This window comes from Bos mutus, chromosome 1, assembly GCF_027580195.1.
Source record: "Bos mutus isolate GX-2022 chromosome 1, NWIPB_WYAK_1.1, whole genome shotgun sequence".
NCBI classification, from domain to species: Eukaryota; Metazoa; Chordata; class Mammalia; order Artiodactyla; family Bovidae; genus Bos; species Bos mutus.
Window position 1 is genome coordinate 44901013 of NC_091617.1, and position 23686 is coordinate 44924698.

The 23686-nt window shown below is 36.4% G+C and overlaps 1 protein-coding gene across 14 annotated transcripts in view; it reads right to left on the reverse strand.

Annotated features, from left to right (window-relative positions):
* The window catches only part of SENP7 (SUMO specific peptidase 7), a 185669-nt gene that overhangs the window by 64756 nt on the left and 97227 nt on the right, over positions 1-23686 (reverse strand). For 8 of the 14 annotated variants that reach the window (XM_070368720.1, XM_070368743.1, XM_070368741.1 and 5 more), the window contains one exon: positions 17223-17417. The exons of the other annotated variants lie outside the window; for them this stretch is intronic. In XM_070368720.1, the coding sequence (XP_070224821.1) occupies positions 17223-17417 (195 nt within the window). The remainder of the gene's footprint in view (positions 1-17222; positions 17418-23686) is intronic. 14 annotated transcript variants of the gene reach the window in all.

The following is a 23686-nucleotide window of genomic DNA, read 5'->3' on the forward strand; positions in this document are numbered from 1 at the left end:
TTTCAAAATCCATGAAATGTTCTACGAGGGCAGTTAATAGCAATAAAAGTTACATTAAAAAACAAGAAAGAACTCCACTGAAAAACCTCACTTTACACCTCTTGGAACCAGAAAAAAATATAAATTAAGCCCAAAGTTAGCAGAAGGAAAGAAACAATAAAGACCAGAGAAAAAGTAAATAAAAAAGAGATAAGAAAAACAATAGAAAAGATCCAAACTAAGAGCTTATTTTTTAAAACAAACAAAACTGACAAACCTTTAGCTAGACAAACCAAGAAAAAAAAAGACTCAAAGAAAAACAGATCATCTAAACACTACTATGAATAATTGTATGCCAACAATATGGATAACCTAAGAGCCAGTCCATCGTAAAGGAAATCAGTATTGAATATTCATTGGAAGAATTGATGCTGAAGATGAACTCCAATACTTTAGCCATCTGATGTGAAGAACTGACTGATTTGAAGACCCTGATGCTGGGAAAGACTGAAGGTGGAAGGAAAAGGGGACGACAGAGGATGAGATGGCTGTATGGCATCATTGACTCAATGGACATGAGTTTGAGTAAGTTTTTGGAGTTGGTGATGAACAGGGAAGTCTGGTGTGCTGCAGTCCATGGGTCACAAAGAGTCGAACACAACTGAGCGACTGAACTGAAGAGCCAGTTTTATGGGGAGGATAAAAAAACCTACTGGCTGGACTAAGGGCAAAAAGACTTGTACTGGGCTGGCCAAAAAATTTTTTCAGGTTTTTTTCAGTACCATCTTATGGAAAAACATGAATTTTCTGGCCCACCCAATAAATAAAATCATTACAACTGGTAGTACAGAAATACAAAGTATTGTAAGTGATGATTATAAAAAGTTTTACATCAACAAATCATATAACCTAGAAGAAAGGGACAAATAATTAGAAACATACAACCTACCAAAATATATTATGAAGAAAAAGAAAATCTGAACAGATCAATAACAAATATGGAGACTGAATTAGTAATCAAAAACCTTCCAATACAGAAAAGTTCAGGACCAAATGGTTTCACTGGCAAGTCTATCAAATAAGAATTAATGCCAATCTTTTACAAACTCTTTCAAAAAGTTTACGAGGAAAGAACACTTCTAAACTCAGTTTAGAAGGCCATCACTAATACCAAAGCTAGATAAGGACAGGACGGTAAAAGAAAAATATAAATCAAATACCCCTGATGCATAGGGATGCAAAAACTCTCATCAAATTATTAGGAAACCAAACTCCACAACACATTGAAAGAATCATACACCATGATCAAATGGGACTTATTCAGAGATGCAAGAATGGTACAGCATACACGAATCAATGTGATAAAGCACATAGGTAAAATGAAAGATAAAAATCATTTGATCCCTCAAAAGGTACAGAAAAAGCATTTAACAAAATTCAACATCCTTTCACTATAAAACTCAAAAACCTGGGTATATATGGCTGGTTCGTGTCAATGTTTGGCAAAAACCAACACAATTCTGTAAAGCAATTATCCTTCAATTAAAAAATAAATTAAAAAAAACCTGGGTATAGAAGGAACGTACTTCAACACAATAAAGGCCAGTATCACAAATGACACCTAACATCATATGAAACACTGAAAGATTAAAAGCTTCTCCTCTAAAATGAAGAAGGATACCCATTCTGATCATTCTTATTCAACACAGTACTGGTAATACTTGCTATAAAAAATTAAATATGAAAAATAAATAAATAAAATGAATCGATATCAGAAAGGAAGACATAAAATTGTCATCATTTGCAGATGATATGATTTTATAGAAAGAAAACCTTAAAAAATCCAACCAAAAAAAAAAAAAAAAAAACAACTCTAAGAACTAATAAATGAATTCACTAAAGTTTCAGGATACAAAATCACCATACTACAATCAGTTGCATTTGTACACACAAATAATGAACTATCTGAAAGAGAAATTGAGGGGAAAATCCCATTTAAAACTACAGCAAAAAAAATAAAATTATACTTAGGTATAATCTAGAAGGAAAAAGAGCTGTACACTGAAAACTGTAAGACATTGATGAAAGAAACTGAAGAAAACACAAATAAATGGAATGATATTCTGTACTCATAGATGGGGAAAAGTTACATTGCTAAAATGTTCACCCTATGTAAAGCAACCTGCAGATTCAAAGCAATCTTTGTGGACATATCAATGGCCTTATTCACAGAAAGAGAACAATCTTAAAGTTTGCATGCAACCACTAAAGACCCCAAATAGCCAAAGCAATGTTGAGAAGGAAAAACAAAACCAGAGGGACTGATTTCAATCCCTTCATGATTTCAAGCTAAATTACAAAGCCATAGTAATCAAAACAATATGGAAAAATAGACACATAAATGACTGAAACAGAATAGAGAGCCAGAAATAAATCCAGGCATGTGTGGTCAACTCATGTATGACAAAGGAGCCAAGAATACACCATGGGAAAAGGATAGTCTCTTTAATAACTGATGCGGGAAAAACCTGACAGCCACATACAAAAGAATGAAACTGGACCAATATCTTATACCATATACAAAAATCAACACAAAATAGATTAAAGATTTACATATATGACCTGAAAACATAAAATTTCTAGGAAAAAACATGAGCGTAAGCTGGTTTTGGCAGTGATTTTTTGGATTAAACACCAAAACAAAAACAACAAAAGAAAATAAGTGGAACCACAAAGCTGTACAGTAAAGAAAACTATCAACAAAATTAAAAGGCAACTTATGGAGCAGGAGAAACAGTTTTAAGTCATCTATCTCATAAGGAAGTTAATATTCAAAACACATGATATATAAAGAATCCATACAACTCAACCAAAAAAACAGAACAATTTCATTAAAAAATGGGCAGAGAAACTGAACAGAAGTTTCTCCAAAGACTACAAGCAACCAACAGGTACATGAAAAGGAGCTCAACATGCACTGATCATCAAGGAAAGGTATGTAAAAACCACAATGAAGTATAACTTCACAAATCTGAGAATGGCTATTACCAAAAGAGAGAAACAAGTGTTGGAAAAGATATGGAGTGCTGTGGAAATGTAAATTAGTGCAGTCACTATGGAAAACAGTATGAATATACCTCAAAAAATCAAAAATATAACATACAGTCTAGCAATTCTACTTCTGGGTGTTTATGCTTAGGAAACAAAATCACTACCTCAAAAAGATACATGTACCCCCACGTTCACTGAAGCATTATTTGCAATAATGAAGACATGGAAACAACATAAGTACACATCAATAGATGAATGGATAAAGAAAATGTGACACAAACACACAATGGGATATTTTTCAGTCATAAAAGAAAAAGAAAGAAATCCTGCTATCTGTGACAACATTAATGAGCCTTGAGGGCATTATGCTATGTGAAATGAAACAAAGACAAATAGCATATGACTTCACTTACATGGGGAATCTAAATTTAAAAACAAACCAACACATGCATAGACACAGACAACAGGTTGGTGGTTACTAGAGCCGGGAGCATGAAATGACTGCAGGTGGTAATAAGGTACAAGTTTCCAGTTATTTAAAAAAAAAGTCTTGGGGATGCAAGGTACAGCATGATGACTATAGGTAATAACTAATAACAAGAGTGTACTGTATATTTGAAAGTTGCTAAGATAGTAGATCTTACAAGTTCTAATCACAAGAAAAAAAAAGTAACTACGTGGTGATGGGTGTTAACTATACTTATGGTGTTAATCATTTTGCAATATATACGTATATGAGATCATTATGTTGTACATCTAAAATCAATACAATATTCTGTAAGTAACATATCAATTAAATTAATTCAGTTAAAAAAGACAAAATGAAAAACAACTGAGAAAGCAATTTGTTACTAATTAGAGTAGCCATAAAATTAATTAAATCTTTACCAACAATCTTCTCACCCATGATAATTACTAACAAAACAACTCATTATGGTATTATTTAACTGGGTAAAAATTCTGAAAATAAAAAATTTTTAAATAAAAAACTATCAAATTATTAACCTACAGTCTTCCTTTATAGTACAATATATATATCAATTACTACATTTTCAGAAGTATTTAACAACATAGAATTCTAAATTTTATTGAAGTATAGTTGATTTACAATGTGTTAATTTCTAGTGTAAAGCAAAGTGATTCAGTTATACATGTTGTGTATATATTCTTTTTCATACTCTTTTCCATTATGGTTTATCACAGTATACTGAATATAGTTTCCTGGCTATACAGCAGGATACTGTTCTTTATCCATCCTATATGCAATAGTTTGCATCTGCTAATCTCAAACTTCCAATCCTTCCCCACTCCCTTAGAAATTTTTACATTTATAAAAGTACTAAAATAATCAGCAAGAATAAATCAAGGGCCCTTGTACAATAAGATATGAAATATACACTAAGTGACCTCAGGAAAATTGCAGAGTAGGTAACTTCTATGCAGAGTACATCATGAGAAACGCTGGACTGGAAGAAGCACAAGCTGAAATCAAGATTGCCTTGAGAAATATCAATAACCTCACATATGCAGATGACACCACCCTTATGGCAGAAAGTGAAGAGGAACTAAAAAGCCTCTTGATGAAAGTGAAAGAGGAGAGTGAAAAAGTTGGCTTAAAGCTCAACATTCAGAAAACGAAGATCATGGCATCTGGTCCCATCACTTCACGGGAAATAGATGGAGAAACAGTGGAAACAGTGTCAGACTTTATTTTAGGGGGCTCCAAATTGACTGCAGATGGTGACTGCAGCCATGAAATTAAAAGACGCTTACTCCTTGGAAGAAAAGCTATGACCAACCTAGATAGCATATTGAAAAGCAGAGATATTACTTTGCCAACAAAGGTCCGTCTAGTCAAGGCTATGGTTTTTCCAGTAGTCATATATGGATGTGAAAGGGACTGTGAAGAAAGCTGAGCGCTGAAGAATTGATGCTTTTGAACTGTGGTGTTGGAGAAGACCCTTGAGAGTTCCTTGGACTGCAAGGAGATCCAATCAGTCCATTCTGAAGGAGATCAGTCCTGGGATTTCTTTGGAAGGAATGATGTTAAAGCTGAAACTCCAGTACTTTTGGCCACCTCATGCGAAGAGTTGACTCATTGGAAAAGACTCTGATGCTGGGAGGGATTGGGGGCAGGAGGAGAAGGCGACAACAGAGGATGAGATGGCTGGATGGCATCACTGACTCGATGGATGTGAGTCTGAGTGATCTCCGGGAGTTGGTGATGGACAGGGAGGCCTGGCGTGCTGTGATTCATGGGGTCGCAAAGAGTCGGACACGACTGAGCGACTGAACTGAACTGAACTGAGGAGACACCAACCCTGTTCTCACCTAGACAACAGCGCTGGCAGAATCCGATGAAATTTGGAGTTCTGGAGTCTACTGAAGGTTTGTAACTTCTAGTCAAAAGGTTCAACAGTAACTTTGGTCAATTAAGGCAATTTGGATGGTAGCAGTTACCTATACCCAGCTCTGAGACAAGCAGCCAAGTCCAAGTTCTTAGAACAGTTTGCACAGGCTTACAATCACCAAGATGAGCAATAAGGGCCTTGTCTTTCAAATATTGGGAATCTGTATTCTGATCACTGACTGCTGTCTCTGATTATGGATAAGGAGACATAGAGACAGGCAGCCATTGCTGTAACAACCATCACCATGTTGCAACAGTCTCTCCATTCAGCTAAAACAACATGCAGGAGATTAAAAGAGCTAGCACCTATTTTGTTCTATTTCTTCGCTTCATTTTTCCTATTTCCTCCTTATGGGAAATAAATATTTAAGGACTAAGATATTAAAAAGTAATAACATGTACAAGGAAATTTAGAAAGTCACAAACATGATCATGGAAAGACATAGGCTCAGAAAAGACCTGAAAAGACCTTTTATTTACATATTAGACTGATACCTGGAATGGGGACATATTGCAACAATTTTAAAAACTAAGCAAACAAAGGGAAAAAATCCAGCAAATGCTGGGGAAGGAGAAGAACCTGATTTTCAAACTTCACATCTTATAATATCCAAATGTCAAGTTTTCAAAAACAAAAATAAAAAAATCACATGACATTCAAAGAAACAGGAAAGAATGGCCAATTCAAAAGAAAAAACAAAAACTAATCAACAGAACCCGTCCTTGAAAAAAAAAAATAGCAGATGGCAAATTCAATAAGTAAAGACATTAAAACGACCATCTTCAAGATCCTCAGGGACCTGCCTGGCAGTTCAACAGTTAAGAGTTGCACTTCCAATGCAGGGAACACAGGTTCAACCCCTGGTAAGGAAACTAAGATTCCCACATGCTGCACAGCATGGTGAAAAAGGAAAGAGACAGACAGACAGAAAGAAAATCTTTAACAAAATCAAGAAAATGACTTGTGACAAGATGAAAATATCAATAAAAGACAAATGAACCAAAAGGAAATTCTGGAGCTAAAAATGTACAATAACTGAAATGAAAATTTTATTAGAGATTCAAAAGCTGATTTGAGCAGGCAGAAGAAACAGTGAGTGAACCTGAAAATATGACCATATAAAGGACCAAATCTGAGGAAGAGAAAGAAGAAAAACTTAAGAAACGTAAACAGAACCTAAGGGACCTATGGGACACCAAGAAAGGGACTAATATACACATTGCTGGTATCTCAGGAGAAGAGACAGAAAAGGGCAAAGATATTATTTAAATAAATAATCACCAAAGAAGTCCAAATTTGATGAAAGACATGAATATAAACATCAAAGAAACCCAAGGAACTACACGTACAGTAAACTGAATGAGACCTATATCAAGAAAAGTTATAATTAAATTGTCCAAAGACAAAGGCAAAGAGAGAACTCTTTCTTGAAAGCACAAAGAAAAAAGTGACTCATCACACATAAAAGATCCTCAATAAGATTATGAGAAGATTTCTTATCAAAAACCATGCTGGCCAAAAAACACTGAATTGGTATATTCAAAGGAAAAAATCTATCAACAAGGAATTCTATATCTGACTATACTATCCTTCAAAAATGAGAACAAAATCAAGACATTCTAAGATAAACAAATCTAGATAGCACATTAAAAAGCAGAGACATCACTTTGCCGACAAAGGTCCACATAGTCAAAGTTACAGTTTTTCCAACAGTCGTGTATGGATGTGAAAGCTGGACCATAAAGAAGGCTGAAAGTGAAAGTGAAGTCGCTCAGTCGTGTCCGACTCTTTGCAACCCCATGGACTGTAGCCTACTAGGCTCCTCTGTCCATGGGATTTTCCAGGCAACAGTACTGGAGTGGATTGCCATTTCCTTTTCCAGAGGATCTTCCCGACCCAGGGATCGAACCTGGGTCTCCCACACTGTAGACAGACGCTTTATCGTCTGAGCCACCAGGGAAGTCAAAGAAGGCTGAGTGCCAAAGAATTGATGCTTTTGAACTGTGGTGCTGGTGAAGACTCTTGGAGAGTCCCTTGGACTGCAAGGAGGTCAAATCAGTCAATCCTAAAAGAAATCAACCCCAAATACTCATCGGAAGGACTGATGCTGAAGTTCCAGTACTTTGGCCACCGGATGTGAAGAGTCAACTCTTTCGGAAAAGATCCTAAATGAGGAGAAAGACTGAAGGCAAAATGAAAATGAAGCAGTAGAGAATGAGATGGTTAGACAGCATCACCTACTTAAGGGACAGGAATTTGAACAAACTCTGGGAGATAGTGGAGGACACAGGAAAAATTCTCATTAATATACCCCAAATGGTTCATATTGTTATATATCCTAACCACATGGTTCCTGGGATGAAAGGATGGTTCAACATACAAGAATCTATCAATATAATAGCCTGATATGCCACAGTCAATGGGGTCACAAAGAGTTGGACATGACTTGGTGACTGAACAACAACAATAACTGGGGTAAACAACAGCTGAGGAAAATCATTACCACTATAAGTAAAACCAGCCCTGTAAGAAAAACTAAAAATAACTGGTAAAAGTAAATCCATAGATAATTATAAAATCTACTATTACTGTAATTCTGGTTTATAATATGCCTGTTTGTTTTATACATGATTTAAGAAACTGATACATTCTTTAAATTATTAGACTATGCTTTTGAACAAACAACACATAAAGATATAATTTTATGACATCAATGACTTAAAGTATGTGAGGACAGAGCTATAAAGGAGCACATTTATGAAATTAAGCTGGTATAAATTCAAACATGGTTCCTGGGATGCAAGGATGGTTCAACATACAAGAATCTATCAAAATAATACACCACATTAACAAAATGAAAGAGGAAAACTACATGGTCATGTCAATTAATACAGAAAAAGTACTTCACAAAATTCAGTACCCTTTCCTGATGACTAAAAAATGAAATTCAACAATCTAAGAAAAGAAACTACCTACATCATCATAGCAAAGATCATATATGAAAAACACACAGTAAACATCAAACTCAATGATGAACGATGGACAGCTCTTCTTCTAGAAAAAGGAATAAGACAAGGATGACCACTTTCACCACTTCTAGTCAACACAGTACTAGAAGTTCTAGCCAGAGCAATTATACAAGAAAAATAAACATAAAAGCATTGAAACTGGAAAGAAATACTCTGTTTACAGATGATATGATCTTGCAAGTAAGAAACTCTAAAGATTATACACATACACATACATAAACATAAAAAATGATTAGAGGTAATAAACAAAAGAAGAAATTAAGGAAATAATTCTATTTACAATAGCTTCAAGAAGAGAAAAAACTAAGCACTTAACCAAGGAGACAAGACTTGTAAAATGAAAATTATAAAACATGGCTAAAAAGAAATTAAAGAAGATATTAATAAATGGAAATACAACTCATGTTCATGGACTAGAAGACTTAACATGTCAATACTACCTAAAGCAATCTACAGATCCAATGCGATCTTATCAAAAACACAGTGACATTTTTCACAGAAATAAAAAAAAAAACTTATCCTAAAATGTATAGGAACCAGAGAACAAATTACCAACATTCACTGGATCATCAAAAAAGCAAGAGAGTTCCAGAAAAACATCTATTCTGCTTTATTGACTATACCAAAGCCTTTGACTGTGTGGATCACAATAAACTATGAAAAAATCTGAAAGAGACGGGAATACCAGACCACCTGACCTGCCTCTTGAGAAACCTGTATACAGGTCAGGAAACAACAGTTAGAACTGGACATAGAACAACAGACTGGTTCCAAATAAGAAAAGGAGTACGTCAAGGCTATATATTGTCACCCTGCTTATTTAACTTCTATGCAGAGTACATCATGAGAAATGCTGGGCTGAAGGAAGCACAAGCTGAAATCAAGATTCCCGAGAGAAATATCAATAACCTCAGATATGCAGATGATACCACCCTTATGGCAGAAAGTGAAGAACTAAAGAGCCTCTTGATGAAAGTGAAAGAGGAGAGTGAAAAAGTTGGCTTAAAGCTCAACATTCAGAAAACAAAGATCATGGCATCTGGTCCCATCACTTCATGGCAAATAGATGGGGAAACAGTGAAAACAGTAGCTGACTTTATTTTTCTGGGCTCCAAAATCATTGCAGATGGTGACTGCAGCCATGAAATTAAAAGACACTTGCTCCTTGGAAGGAAACTTATGACCAACCTAGACAGCACATTAAAAAGTTGCACATTTGTGCAACTGTGGTGTTGGAGAAGACTCTTGAGAGTTCCCTGGACTGCAAGGAGATCCAACCAGTCCATCCTAAAGGAGATCAATCCTGGGTGTTCATTGGAAGGACTGATGCTGAAGCTGAAACTCCAATACTTTGGCTACCTCATGCGGAGAGCTGACTCATTTGAAAAGACCCTGATGTTGGGAAAGATTGAGGGCAGGAGGACAAGGGGAAGACAGAGGATGAGATGGCTGGATGGCATCACCGACACAATGGACATGGGTTTGGGTGGACTCCGGGAGTTGGTAATGGACAGGGAGGCCTGGCGTGCTGTGATTCATGGGGTCGCAAAGAGTCAGACACGACTGAGTGACTGAACTGAACTGAAAATGTATACGCAACAAGAGTCAAAACAATCTTCAACATATTTGGAGGGATCAAACTCCCTGATATCAAAACTTACTACAAAGCTATAATAATCAACATATATGGTACTATCATAAAGACAAATATGGAGATCAATGGAATAGAATAGCACCCAGAAATAAAGCCACACATATATGGTCAAATGATTTTCAAATGGCTGCTAAGTCCTTTCAATGGGGAAAGCACAGCTTTTTCAACAAATGATGCTGGAAAAACTGAATATCCACACGCAAAAGAATGAAGAAAGACCCTCACCTAATAGTCTTATACAAAAGTTAGCTCAAAATGGATTAAAGGCCTAAAAGCATAAACTGAAACTATAAAACTCTTAGCATAAGGGAAAATGTTCAGGACATTGGATATGAGAGTATTTTCTTGGATATGACATCAAATAGAAACATAGATAAACTGGACTTCATCAAAATTAAAACTTCTGGGGGCTTCCCTGATGGTCCAGTGGTTGAGACTCCATGGATCCACTGCAGTGGACAAGAACGAGTTCAATCCCTGGTCATGGAACTAAGATCCTGCATGCCACGTGGCATTACCCCCCAAATTTTTTTCAATTAAAAAAAACTAACACTTCTGTACACCAAATAGCAGGAACAATAGAGTAAAAAGGCAACCCACAAAATGGGAGATCTATCTGCAAATCATACTTTATGACAATATTAATATATTTTAATATTCAGAATAGAGAGAACTTCTAAACTCACAGATAAACAACCTGATTCATCAATGGGCAAAGGACTTGAATACACATTTCTCCAAAGAAGATACATGAATGGCCAATAAACACATGAAAAAGATGTTCAATAACCCTAAAACCACGTTAAAACCACAATGAGATATCGGTTCACATCCATTGGAATGATTATCATGTAAACACAGAAAATATCAAGTGTTATAAAGGATGTGAAAAAAACCAGGACCCTTGTGTACCACTGTGGCAATGTAAAATGATGTAGTTTTACATTTATAGAAAACAATATGGTGGTTCTCCAAAAAATTAATGATAGAATTATAGGATCCAGAAATTCCACTTTCAGAAATACACCCAAAAGAACTGAAAGTATATAGAAACACAGATACACGTACACTGATGTTCATAACAGTTTAATTATTCACAATCACCTAATGGTGGAAGCAGCCTCAGTACCCATAGACATTTGTAGAAGACCCCAGAAAGTCAAAAAGGAATCAACACTTCAATAAGGAAAGTTATCTCCAACCAGTTGTTCTGGGTCTAATACCTCATTTAAAAAAATCATAAACTAAAACAGCAGCTGACTAACCTATTTTTATACTTCGGGTTGAGGAGGTCTTCCCAAGAGCAAACCAGAACCAGGAGTCAAAAACTGACAGATTTTACAAAATAAAACTTTTAAGTCTCAGTGCCATAGAAGTTACTATAAACAAAGTAAAATTACAAAAACAAACTTGAAAAATTTTTTTCCAACACGTATAACACAGAGATAATACCTTTCATAAGAGTTCTTACAAATTAGTAAGAAACAAATGAAATACCTCAATACACACAAGACTTAAGAGAAAACTCATGTAAGAAATACAAAACCCAGGGCCATTGTTCAGAGGTAAAGAATCTGTCTGTACACCCGTGGCAGATGCATGTTGATGTATGGCAAAACCAATACAATATTGTAAAGTAAAAAAAAAAATAATAATAATAAGTTAAAAAAAAAAAAAGAATCTCTCTGCCAATGCAGGAGACGCAGCTTTGATCCCTGATCCAGGAGGATCCCACAGGCCTTGGACAACTAAGTCTGTGCATCACAACTACTGAGCCTGTGCTCCACAGCCCTTGACGCACAACTCCTTAGCCCACACGCTACAACTACTGAAGCCTGTGCACCCTAGAGCCTATGCTCCACAACAAGAAGCCACCGCAATGAGAAGCCATGTGCCATAACTGGAGAGTAGCTCCCACTTGCCATAACTAGAGAAAGCCTGCGTGCAGCAAGCAAGCCATCCAGCCACCTCATCCTCTGTTGTCACCTTCTCCCACCTTCAATCCTTCCCAGCATCAGGGTCTTTTCTAATGAGTCAGTTCTTTGCATCAGGTGGCCAAAGTATTGGAGCTGCACCTTCTGCAACAGTCCATCCAATGAACATTTAGGACTGATTTCCTTCAGGACTGACTGGACTGATCTTGCAGTCCAAGGGACTCTCAAGAGTCTCCTCCAACACCACAGCTCAAAAGCGTCAATTCTTTGGTGCTCAGCTCTCTTTATGGTCCAACTCACATCCATACATGACTACTGGAAAAACCATAGCTTTGACTAGACGAACTGTGTCAGCAAAGCAATGTCTCTGCTTTTTAATACGCTGTCTAGGTTGGTCATAGCTTTTCTCCCAAGGAGCAAGCATCTTTTAATGGCTGCAATCACCTTCTGCAGTGATTTTGGAGCCCAAGAAAATAAAGTCTAGTCTCTCAGTGTTTCCACTGTTTCACCAACTATTTGCCATGAAGTGATAGGACTGGATGCCATGATCTTAGTGTTCTGGATGCTGAGTTTTAAGTCAGACTTTTCACTCTCCTCTTTCACTTCCAATAAGAGGCTCTTGAGTTCCTTTTTGCTTTCTGCCATAAAGATGGTATCATTTGCATATCTGAGATATTGATATTTCTCCTGGCAATCTTAATTCCAGCTTGTGCTTCATCCAGCCCAGCATTTTGAATGATGTACTCTGTATATAGATTAAATAAGCAGAGTAACAAAATACAGCCTTGATATACTCCTTTCCCAATTTGGAACCAGTCCATTGTCCCACGTCCAGTTCTAAATGTCACTTCTTGACCTGCATACAGATTTCTCAGGAGGCAGGTAAGGTGGTCTGGTATTCCCATCTCTTGAATTTTCCACCGTTGTGATCCACATAATCAAACGCTTTGGCATAGCCAATAAAGCAAAAGTAGATGTTTTTCTGGAACTCTCTTGCTTTTTTAATGATCCAGCAGATGCTGAAAATTTGATCTCTGGTTCCTCTGCCTTTTCTAAAACCAGCTTGAACATCTGGAAGTTTACAGTTCATGTATCATTGAAGCCTGGCCTGGAGAATTTTGAGCATTTCTTTACTAGCATGTGAGATGAGTGCAATTGTGTGGTAGTTTAAGCATTCCTTGGCATTGCCTTTCTTTGGGTTTGGAATGAAAACTGACCTTTTCCAGTCCTGTGGCCACTGCTGAGTTTTCCAAATTTGCTGGCATACTGAGTGCAGCATTTTTCACAGCATCATCTTTTAGGACTTGAAATAGCTCAACTGGAATTCCATCACCTCCACTAATTTGTTCGCAGTGATGCTTTCTAAGGCCCACTTGAGTTTGCACTCCAGAATGTCTGGCTCTAGGTGAGTGATCACACCATCGTGATTGTCTGGGTCATTTAGATCTTTTTTTGTATAGTTCTTCTGTATATTCTTGCCACCTCTTCTTAATACCTTCTGCTTCTGTTAGGTCCATACATTTTCTGTCCATTATTGTACCCATCTTTGCATGAAATGTTCCCTTGGTATCTCAGATTTTCTTGAAGAGATCTCTAGTCTTTCCCATTCTATTGTTTTCCTCTATTTCTTTGCATTGATCACTTAAGAAGGTTTTCTTATCTCTCCTTGCTATTCTTTGGAACTCTGCATTCAGATGGGTATATCTTTCCTTTTCTCCTTTGCCTTTCACTTCTCTTCTTTTCTCAACTATTTATAAGGCCATTTTGCCTTTTCGCATGTCTTTTTCTTGGGGATGGTTTTGATCACCATCTTCTATACAATGTTATGAACCTCCATTCATAGTTCTTCAGAGAGTCAGTCAGTCAGTAAGTCAGTTCAGTCACTCAGTCGTGTCTGACTCTTTGCGACCCCATGAATCGCAGCATGCAAGGCCTCCCTGTCCATCACCAACTCCCAGGGTTCATTCAAACTCATGTCCATTGAGTTGGTGATGCCATCCAGCCATCTCATCCTCTGTCGTCCCCTTCTCCTTCTGCCCCCAATCCCTCCCAGCATCAGGGTCTTTTCCAATGAGTCAACTCTTCGCATGAGGTGGCCAAAGTATTGGAGTTTCAGCTTCAGGATCAGTCCTTCCAATGAACACCCAGGACTGATCTCCTTTAGGATGACCTGGTTGGATCTCCTTGCGGTCCAAGGGACTCTCAAGAGTCTTCTTTAACACCACAGTTCAAAAGCATCAATTCTTCGGCGCTCAGCTTTCTTCACAGTCCAACTCTCACATCCAGACATGACTACTGGAAAAACCATAGCCTTGACTAGACAGACCTTTGTTGGCAAAGTAATGTCTCTGCTTTTGAATATGCTATCTAGGTTGCTCATAACTTTCCTTCCAAGGAGTAAGCATCTTTTCATTTCGTAGCTGCAGTCACCATCTGCAGTGATTTTGGAGCCCCAAAAAAATAAAGTCTGACACTGTTTCCACTGTTTCCCCATCTATTTCCCATGAAGTGATGGGACCAGATGCCATGATCTTTGTTTTCTGAATGTTGAGCTTTAAGCCAACTTTTTCACTCTCCTCTTTCACTTTCATCAAGAGGCTTTTTAGTTCCTCTTCACTTTCTGCCATAAGGGTGGTGTCATCTGCATATCTGAGGTTATTGATATTTCTCCTGGCAATCTTGATTCCAGCTTGTGCTTCTTCCAGTCCAGTGTTTCTCAGGATATACTCTGCATATAAGTTAAATAAGCAGGGTGACAATATACAGCCTTGACGTACTCCTTTTTCTATTTGGAACCAGTTTGTTGTTCCATGTCCAGTTCTAACTGTTGCTTCCTGATCTGCATATAGGTTTCTCAAGAGACAGGTCAAGTGGTCTGATATTCCCATCTCTTTCAGAATTTTCCACACAGTCAAAGGCTTTGGCATAGTCAATAAAGCAGAAATAGATGTTTTTCTGGAATTCTCTTGCTTTTTCTATGATCCAGCGGATGTTGGCAATTTGATCTCTGGTTCCTCTGCCTTTTCTAAAACCAGCTTGAACATCTGGAAGTTCACGCTTCACTGAAGCCTGGCTTGGAGAATTTTGAGCATTACTTTACCAGTGTGTGAGATGAGTGCAATTTTGTGGTAGTTTGAGCATTCTTTGGCATTGCCTTTCTTTGGGATTGGAATGAAAACTGACCTTTTCCTGTCCCGTGGCCACTGCTGAATTTTCCAAATTTCAGACACTCTATCAGATCTAATCCCTTGAATCTAATGTCAGTTCCATTGTATGTTACCACATAGTACTATGTAAGGGATTTGGTCTTAGTCACACAAGGCATTTTTCCTTAAACTCTGAGTTGTTATGGCAACAATCTTTAAGACTAGCTTTAAACCCAGAGCTGATGATTACACAACAAAACAACTCATCCTACTCCAGGGTATGATCTTCCTTAAGTTCTGTACTAATGATAATACAACAAAAATGTACCTTGCTTAAGAACATGTTTCTCCTTAACAAAACCTTATGACTAATCTTGTTATCTTGTGGGAGTGGGTCTGGTAAGACCTTTACAACCTTGAGACATTTTTTTGATTTACTGTTAATAACCAGCTCAACAAGTATACAGCTCCCTTGCTAAGACTAGTGATGGGGCACTCTCTGTTCCCCTTCCGATGTCTACATCAGAAGCTTTCTCTGTCCTTTTTCACTGTAATAAATCTTCTGCCACACAAAAGCTCTAAGTGATCAAGCCTGGTCTCTGATCCCAAAACTAAATCTTCTTCAGAGATCATGAATTCATGAATCTGGTATCATGCACTGTAGGCTACCAGTATCTCTCCTTAAGGAGCTCACTGTCTAGTATAGGATGAAGATATAAACACTTCTAGTGCAAAATGATAAAATACATTTTTACTACCTCTGATTATATATTAAATTTATTAGTAACTGGATAATGCCACTGAAACACTTTTTTATTTTCAGCAAATTCAGAAAAAGGATAAAGTTAACATTGTCACTGAGAATTCGCTAAGTAGAATCTAAGTGAAACAGAAAATATTCTCCAAAAGAAGAAAAATTCATAAAATTTATGTTAATAAGAAATAAACAGAATTTATAAAAACAGAATGTTATAAAGTAAGAAATTTATTATAGATACTTTAAAAGGTAACTATGAATACTCTTTAATGTAATTAGCCTTAAAAGAGAAATACAAACCAGAAGTTACCTTTGGATGATTAGGGGTAGAAAGGCAATTAAGATTGGATCAACAATTATTCACTCAGATCACAACTATTTATTGTACTGTTAGAAAGCGGAAAATAAAATAGAGTTTCACGGTAAATGAAAGTTAAAAGATCTAGTATTATGTACTAACTGACATCCCCAAGCTTTTTAACCACAATTTTTTTTTTTTTATTTACAACCACCATATGAGCCTCTCCTAGTACTTTGCTACAAAGTCGTTCAGTCATGCCCAGCTCTTTGTGACTGTATGCACTCTAGCCCACCAGGCTCCTCTGTCCATCGGATTCTCTAGGCAAGAATACTGGAGTGATTGCCATGCCCTCCTCCAAAGGATCTTCCCAACCCAGAGACTGAACCCTTGTCTCAGGCATCTCCTGCACTGGCAGGTGGGTTCTTTACCACCAGTGCTACCTGGCACTGCTGATTTCCATATTTCTTATTAATACAGTTAAGCTATGTACCAATTCGGCTACCTCATATCATCTTTTTGGTGAGGAATGCATACAATCACTCATTCAGCAGATGCTTAGTGACTAGGCAGTGTTCTAGAATCTGAGTATAAAAACAATAAAAAAAAAAAGAAGGGATGGATGGATCGATGGAGAAACAGATGGGTGGATAGGACAAAGAAAGATGAGGAACAGACATATGTCAGGGGAATGAATTTCAATTACACCAGAAAAGATGCAGTAGGTAACTAAATTTTCATTACAAGCCAACATCCATTTTCCCAAACACAAGTAGAATGATCAGTACTTTCTGAAACTGACTCTTAACTATGGGCTGCTGGTTCCCATAGCAACTCCAGTCACCAGGGGAGAAAAGTTAACACTAGTTATTTAGCAGTAACACATTTCTCAGGGGAGAACAGAAGAAGGCTCATGAGAATAAGTGCACAATTTATTTTGAGTAGAGTTATCACTAAACATACCTTTCAGATAAAAAGAAGTTCTTGTGAGGATTTAGATTTTGACAAGATTCTAGGCTGCCATCAGATGATGAAGAAAGCTGCTCTGATTGCAAGTTGTCTGTATCACCCAAATTGGCCTCAGTTACAGATGAGGTCTTTATGTATTTTCTTCCTAACTTCGTTCCCAGGACATTCGTCAATATAACTCTGGGTATCCTGTCATATAAAATAACAAACACTGTACTATACTGAAATTTGCAGTAAAAAAAATTCTAGGAAGTTGAAGTTTCAAACATTTTCAACTTAGCATAAGTAATCTATTAGAATTATACCATCCTGGAAATCAACCCATAAATACTCAGTATTTTGGATGAACACTCTTTTTTTGTTTCTGGAAGTACTTACATCTTATAAACTGGCATAGATTGGCCTGCCACTATACGGCTTTAAGTATACTAGTGGATGCTATTGGAACTGCTTAAAATTTTAACCAATTTTTCTCAAAAAAAAAAAAAAAAGGTTTTTCCTTTCCAGTAGTTATTAAAAATACAGAGACTACAAACCAATTCAAAAAAATCTTTATTCTCTTTCAACAGAACGGTCTTTGGTAAATAACAACATATTCATAATTGGCAAATGATAAATGCTAAATCCAACAAGAAAGACATCATTCAGACTGCATCTATAGTAATGACAGATTCCTTAAGAAAAACAGCACATATATTGATGGTAATAAATATGTTTTACATAATAGCATCAGGAAAAAGGGTCAACAAAATTAATGTTTAGAAAACTAAAGCATAATTTTTAAATTGGTGGGATTCATATAAAAACTAGTAATGCAAGCCTGGTATCTTCTTAAACAGAAGAGGATGGCCTAACCTTCCGTTTAGCCAGCTGTTATTATGAACAACTGATACTCGTTGCCATACCACAATGACGTCTTTAAAGCAAATACCTGACCCTGAACTAACAGGCCTAGATCAAATTATTGTGATTTTTAAAATTTGTGTTAGCATTTTCTTTTAAGTTTTCCTATCTCCTGTTTATGAGATGTCCTCCCTGACTGTCACTTGCAGCACTTCACTGACATTTTGTGAGAAATAACAGATAACACCTAGAAAGGACCAAAGTACTTTTGTTTAAGTAAACAATGTGAGCTTCCCTGTACTCTGCTACATTTGCTATACCACTCAGAAGGAAGGGAAGGGAAGTCGCGCAGTCGTGTCCGACTCTTAGCGACCCCATAGACTGCAGCCTACCAGGCTCCTCCATCCATGGGATTCTCCAGGCAAGAACACTGGAGTGGGTTGCCATTTCCTTCTCCAATGCATGAAAGTGAAAAGTGAAACGGAAATCACTCAGTCGTGTCCGACTCTTATCGACCCCATGGACTACAGCCTACCAGGCTCCTCCGTCCGTGGGATTTTCCAGGCAAGAGAGGTACCCTTCAATTTTCACTACAGAAGAGAAGCACTGTGTTCTTTTCACTATGTTCCAGACAATGCAGAATTTCAGATCCTAGGAGAAGTGTAAAATAATTCAGTCTCCCCTTTATTTTAAACATGAAGAACTCAAATCTCATAAAAGGTAAATGGTTGCCCAAGTATAAGCAACTCTAGCTCCTAGAAGAACCTAGGCTTTTGGGTTTTTTAAATTTTATTCCATTACACTGCATTTTCAATACTAACTTGCCACAGCATCCAGATAACTGAGTTTATCTGTAGATACTTTGCTGCTGCTGCTGCTAAGTCGCTTCAGTCGTGTCCGACTCGGTGTGACCCCAGAGACGGCAGCCCATGAGGCTCCCCAGTCCCTGAGATTCTCCAGGCAAGAACACTGGAGTGGGCTGCCATTTCCTTCTCCAATGCATGAAAGTGAAAGTGAAGTCGCTCAGTCGTGTCTGACCCTCAGCGACCCCATGGACTGCAGCCTACCAGGCTCCTCCGTCCATGGGATTTTCCAGGCAAGAGTACTGGAGTGGGGTGCCATTGCCTTCTCAGGTAGATACTTTAGGAATCCTTAAATATATCCATTTCCAGAACAACCTCCACAAAAAAGTACTGGGTTGATTAAGCAGTATATGATCTTAAACAAGGCTATGGTAAATACAACTCTCTGAACTCAAGAGTTTAAGTGAAGGAAGAAAGGAAATAAAGTAAGCCATTTAGCACAATCACGAATTGTGGAGAGTGAAGAACAAAGATATTTGTCTTTCTCCTCTCATGATTTAAGCCTCTAAGATTCCTATTTATTACTGTCTACTTTGTATATTTGATGCCTGACAGAACCCTCCTTAAAATCCTGGATTTGAAGTAGGAATGAAGACAACAAAAGACCAGTAAGGAGTCTCAATATTTCTTCTGACCTCACACTAGGAATTGCAGGTAAATGAATAAAGAAAACTCAACTGCAGTTCTCAATCTTTAGGGAGAATGTAGGATTATTAGAAGAGAGAATTTTATTCAAGTAAGAACTATTTTTCTTCAAATCAATCAGTTCAGTCGCTCAGTCATGTCCAACTCTTTGTGACCCCATGGAATGCAGAATGCCAGGCAACTCCTGGAGCTTACTCAAACTCATGTCTATCAAGTCAGTGATGCCATCCAACCATCTCATTCTCTGTCGTCCCCTTAAATTTTACTTACTTTTAAGAGATGAGAGAATTTGATACACTAGTTGATAGCCCATTTTAAGAATTGATGATATACTCTTCATGTTCCCCTATCATTACTGAATTCTAAAATGTAGTTCATAACAAAATAATTCAAGAACTGTAGTATTTAAAATGTGGAGGATAGAAGAAGAAATATCCTCCCAAGAAAAAAATCAGCTATAATTCACTTGTTTAAATGCCTGACTATAGTAAGTTTAAGTACGTTTTTAAATGTTGAGTCCCTAAAGAAAGCTCCAAATAGGAGAGAAAAAGTCCATAGAAGGGTAGTTCTCTACAAAGTACTGAAGAGAATAATCAGCAAAAATAAGCAAACAAAAAAATGTACAAATATCAGCAAGGAAAAGAATAATTATAAAGATTAGAATTCTCTTTTGAATAACAAATGATCATTCTATTCTATTATGGTTTGTTTTGCTGCTAGATTGTTGAAGAAAGAAAAACCAGAGCTATGAAAAAAGAACCTTAGAAGTAAGTGAGAATTTTTAAGCTAAACAAATAGTTTAAAACTCTTTCCAAGAAGAGAAAAATTTGAAAATTCCCCCAAAACCCATTTGAAAAGATTATACACGAATCTACAATAGAAGCCACAGCTCTAAAGTACAAAAGCCCTAAAGGGCTCTGAAGCCACCAGAAGGCTCAAGGAGCTAACTTAGTATGTCTACCATGGCAAGTAAGCCAGAAAGAAAAACACCAGTACAGTATACTAACGCATATATATGGAATTTAGAAAGATGGTAACGATAACCCTGTATGTGAGACAGCAAAAGAGACACAGATGTATAGAACAGTCTTTTGGACTCTGTGGGAGAGGGAGAGGGTGGGATGATTTGGGAGAATGGCATTGAAACATGTATAATATCATATATGAAATGAATCACCAGTCCAGGTTCGATGCATGATACAGGATGCTTGGGGCTGGTGCACTGGGATGACCCAGAGGGATGGTATGGGGAGGGAGGGGGTTCAGGATGAGGAACACGTGTGCACCCATGGTGGATTCATGTTGATGTATGGCAAAACCAATACAATACTGTAAAGTAATTAGCCTCGAATTAAAATAAATAAATTTAAATTAAAAAAAAATAAATAAATAAAACACTTTGGCCATTTAAAAAAAAGGAAAGCATTCTACTACTGTGAACAAATGCCACAAGAAAAAAATTAAAAATAAGAATATTTAAAGGTTAATGAATTCAATATCATGTAAAATATGTAATAAAGTCCAATCCCTACTTTACTTATGAAAAAAAATTAAAGGTCAGAAAAATGAAAAGCAGTATGGGCACAGAGTTAGTTAAGAGCAAGGACTTTGGAGTGAAACACAGGTTGAAGTGTTTCAACTTCAACTAGTAATTATATAACCTTAGGTTGGGTACTTACCATAATTTATGCCTATTATCACTGATCTCCTCATCTCTAAGATGTGGAGAATAGTAATATCTACCTTAAAAATGATTAAGATTAAATGAAATAAAAGATGTAAAGCAATTAGCACAAGTCCTGGCACACAGTCAATTTATAATAAATGGAAGCTCACTTTAATCTACCTATTATTGAAGTCTTCCCCAAACTTATAAATTATCTTTTCAATTAGCATTTAATTGTCATAATTTATCATGCTCTGCTCTGCGATCTTAATGAAAACATCTTCTTAGAAAAGCATATAATTAAATAGTTAGCAATATCTATAGTACTCCTAGCTCTTCATAACACACACCATAGCCCAAACATCTTTCTTTAATTATTTACAACTTAATGTAATTTGGGTACCTTGAAGAAACAGAGTTTTGTGTGACAACCTTACAGAATACAAATGTATAAAGTGATAACTAAGTTCATAATATCTAAAATGCCTTTTGGTATACAATTTATAAATTAGCACTACCATGGAAATTCTAGGGCTAGCCAGCAGTACAAAAGATTCTGAATGTTAACAAGAAATATGTAAAAGTGTATACTTCATCTCTTATACTATCTCAACACAGCAGGAAGGACTGAAAGTTGCCATTTCACACAGTCCATCCAATTTTTTTCTCAAGTATGCAAACAGTATCAGTAAGTAAAACAGATTCAATTTTACTTACTAATATTATGAAAGTGAAAGTTTTAAGTCACTCAGTTGTGTCCGACTCTTTGTAACCCTATGGACAGTAGCCTGCCAGGCTCCTCGGTCCATGGAATTCTCCAGGCAAGAATACTGGAGTGGGTAGTCATTCCCTTCTCCAGGTGATTGTCCCGACCCAGGGATTGAACGTAGGTCTCCTACATTGCAGGCAGATTCTTTACCGTTCGAGCCACCAGGAAAGCCATGTTGAAAGCACATTTCAAAACATAATATGCTAAACCAAAGAACCAAATTTTGTAACACTGAAATGAAGCAGAAAGTATACTGGCCTGAGAAATAATATCATTTATTGAATGTGTCTCTATACACATTCTGGTCCTTAACTGTTTCAATTACAAATTGTGAGTTCCACCCCACAGATAAGTAGCAAGGTAAATATAAGACTGAAATAAAAAATGGGAGAAAACTGAAAATCTGATAGGAGCTATTAAGATATCCTTGATGTTAAGAGCAAATTTTTAAAGAAATGGAACCCTTGTTGATAGATAACATAATTGCATCTGGCATTAAAGCTATAAATAACAAGTAAAAAAATAACAATACTAATTTAGTTTTTATTTTGCTACAATTTAGATGAACATTTTGCTAAAATTGTGCTGTGGCATTTAATAGGGTTTCTATAAATCTATTCTTATCCCAGATGGTATCATTCAAAGTATTACTTTCTAAATCAGTTTAAGCTACATAAATTTTTTTTAAATTTTTCAATTACCTTCTTAAAATAATATACAAATTTTCTAAATTTACCCTTTTCTTTTACTAAGCAATATTGTAAGTGAATAAAGTATCACTCAACTAAACCATTGCTGGCTTAAATAAGTCTTAAGGTTACAGGAATACCAGGGTGTCCAAAAAGTCATACCATCACAATATCTGGAATATGTAATTTTTTTAAACTCCAAACATATATAAACTTAAGAAAAACACGGATAAATATAATTACACCATTTAGGGAAATCCCAAGAACCAGGAGTTAACTTTTTTTAACAGAATATTGTACACTGTCCCAGTATTTCTCTAATAATCTCTGGTGTTAATCAATGAAGACAAGATAAAGATGGTTTACCTCCTCAAAAGTTTTGCACGTATCTCCCACTAGGTTCTTTCTTGCCTACTGACCAAGGCTTATAAAGATCTGGAAATATTCTCCCAGGAAAACAGATATGAACCACATATGGAGATAAAACCTAAACTAAAATATGGTTTATTTATTTTAAAAGATATGTGTGTATCCCACATACTGCTAGCTTGACATTTCTAAAACTCTTGACTCGTTCCTTCATTATTTAATAAGACTGATTGGGATCACATATTTTCTGTTTTTCTTCTCAACTTTATCCAGAAATTAAAAGGCTAAACTGTCTTCATTAAAGGGCAACATACTTAGATCACTACCTTTAGATCCCAGAATGTGCTTTTCTGTACATGTGAAACTATTACAACGTTGTAAATCAACTATATGCCAATATAAAATTTTAAAATTACTTAAAAATAAGTAGACAAAACTTTTAAAAAGTAAAAAAAAAAAAAAAGAAGAAGCCATTGCTGGGAATGAATAAGTAATTTTGGTTTACTCGGTAGTTAAATTTTAAGTTAAAATTAAGAACCAAACCTAAGTTTTTCTTCCTTTCATCTTTCTGAAATAATGACATCTTAGCCAAGTAAAATGAAAATAAGACAAAC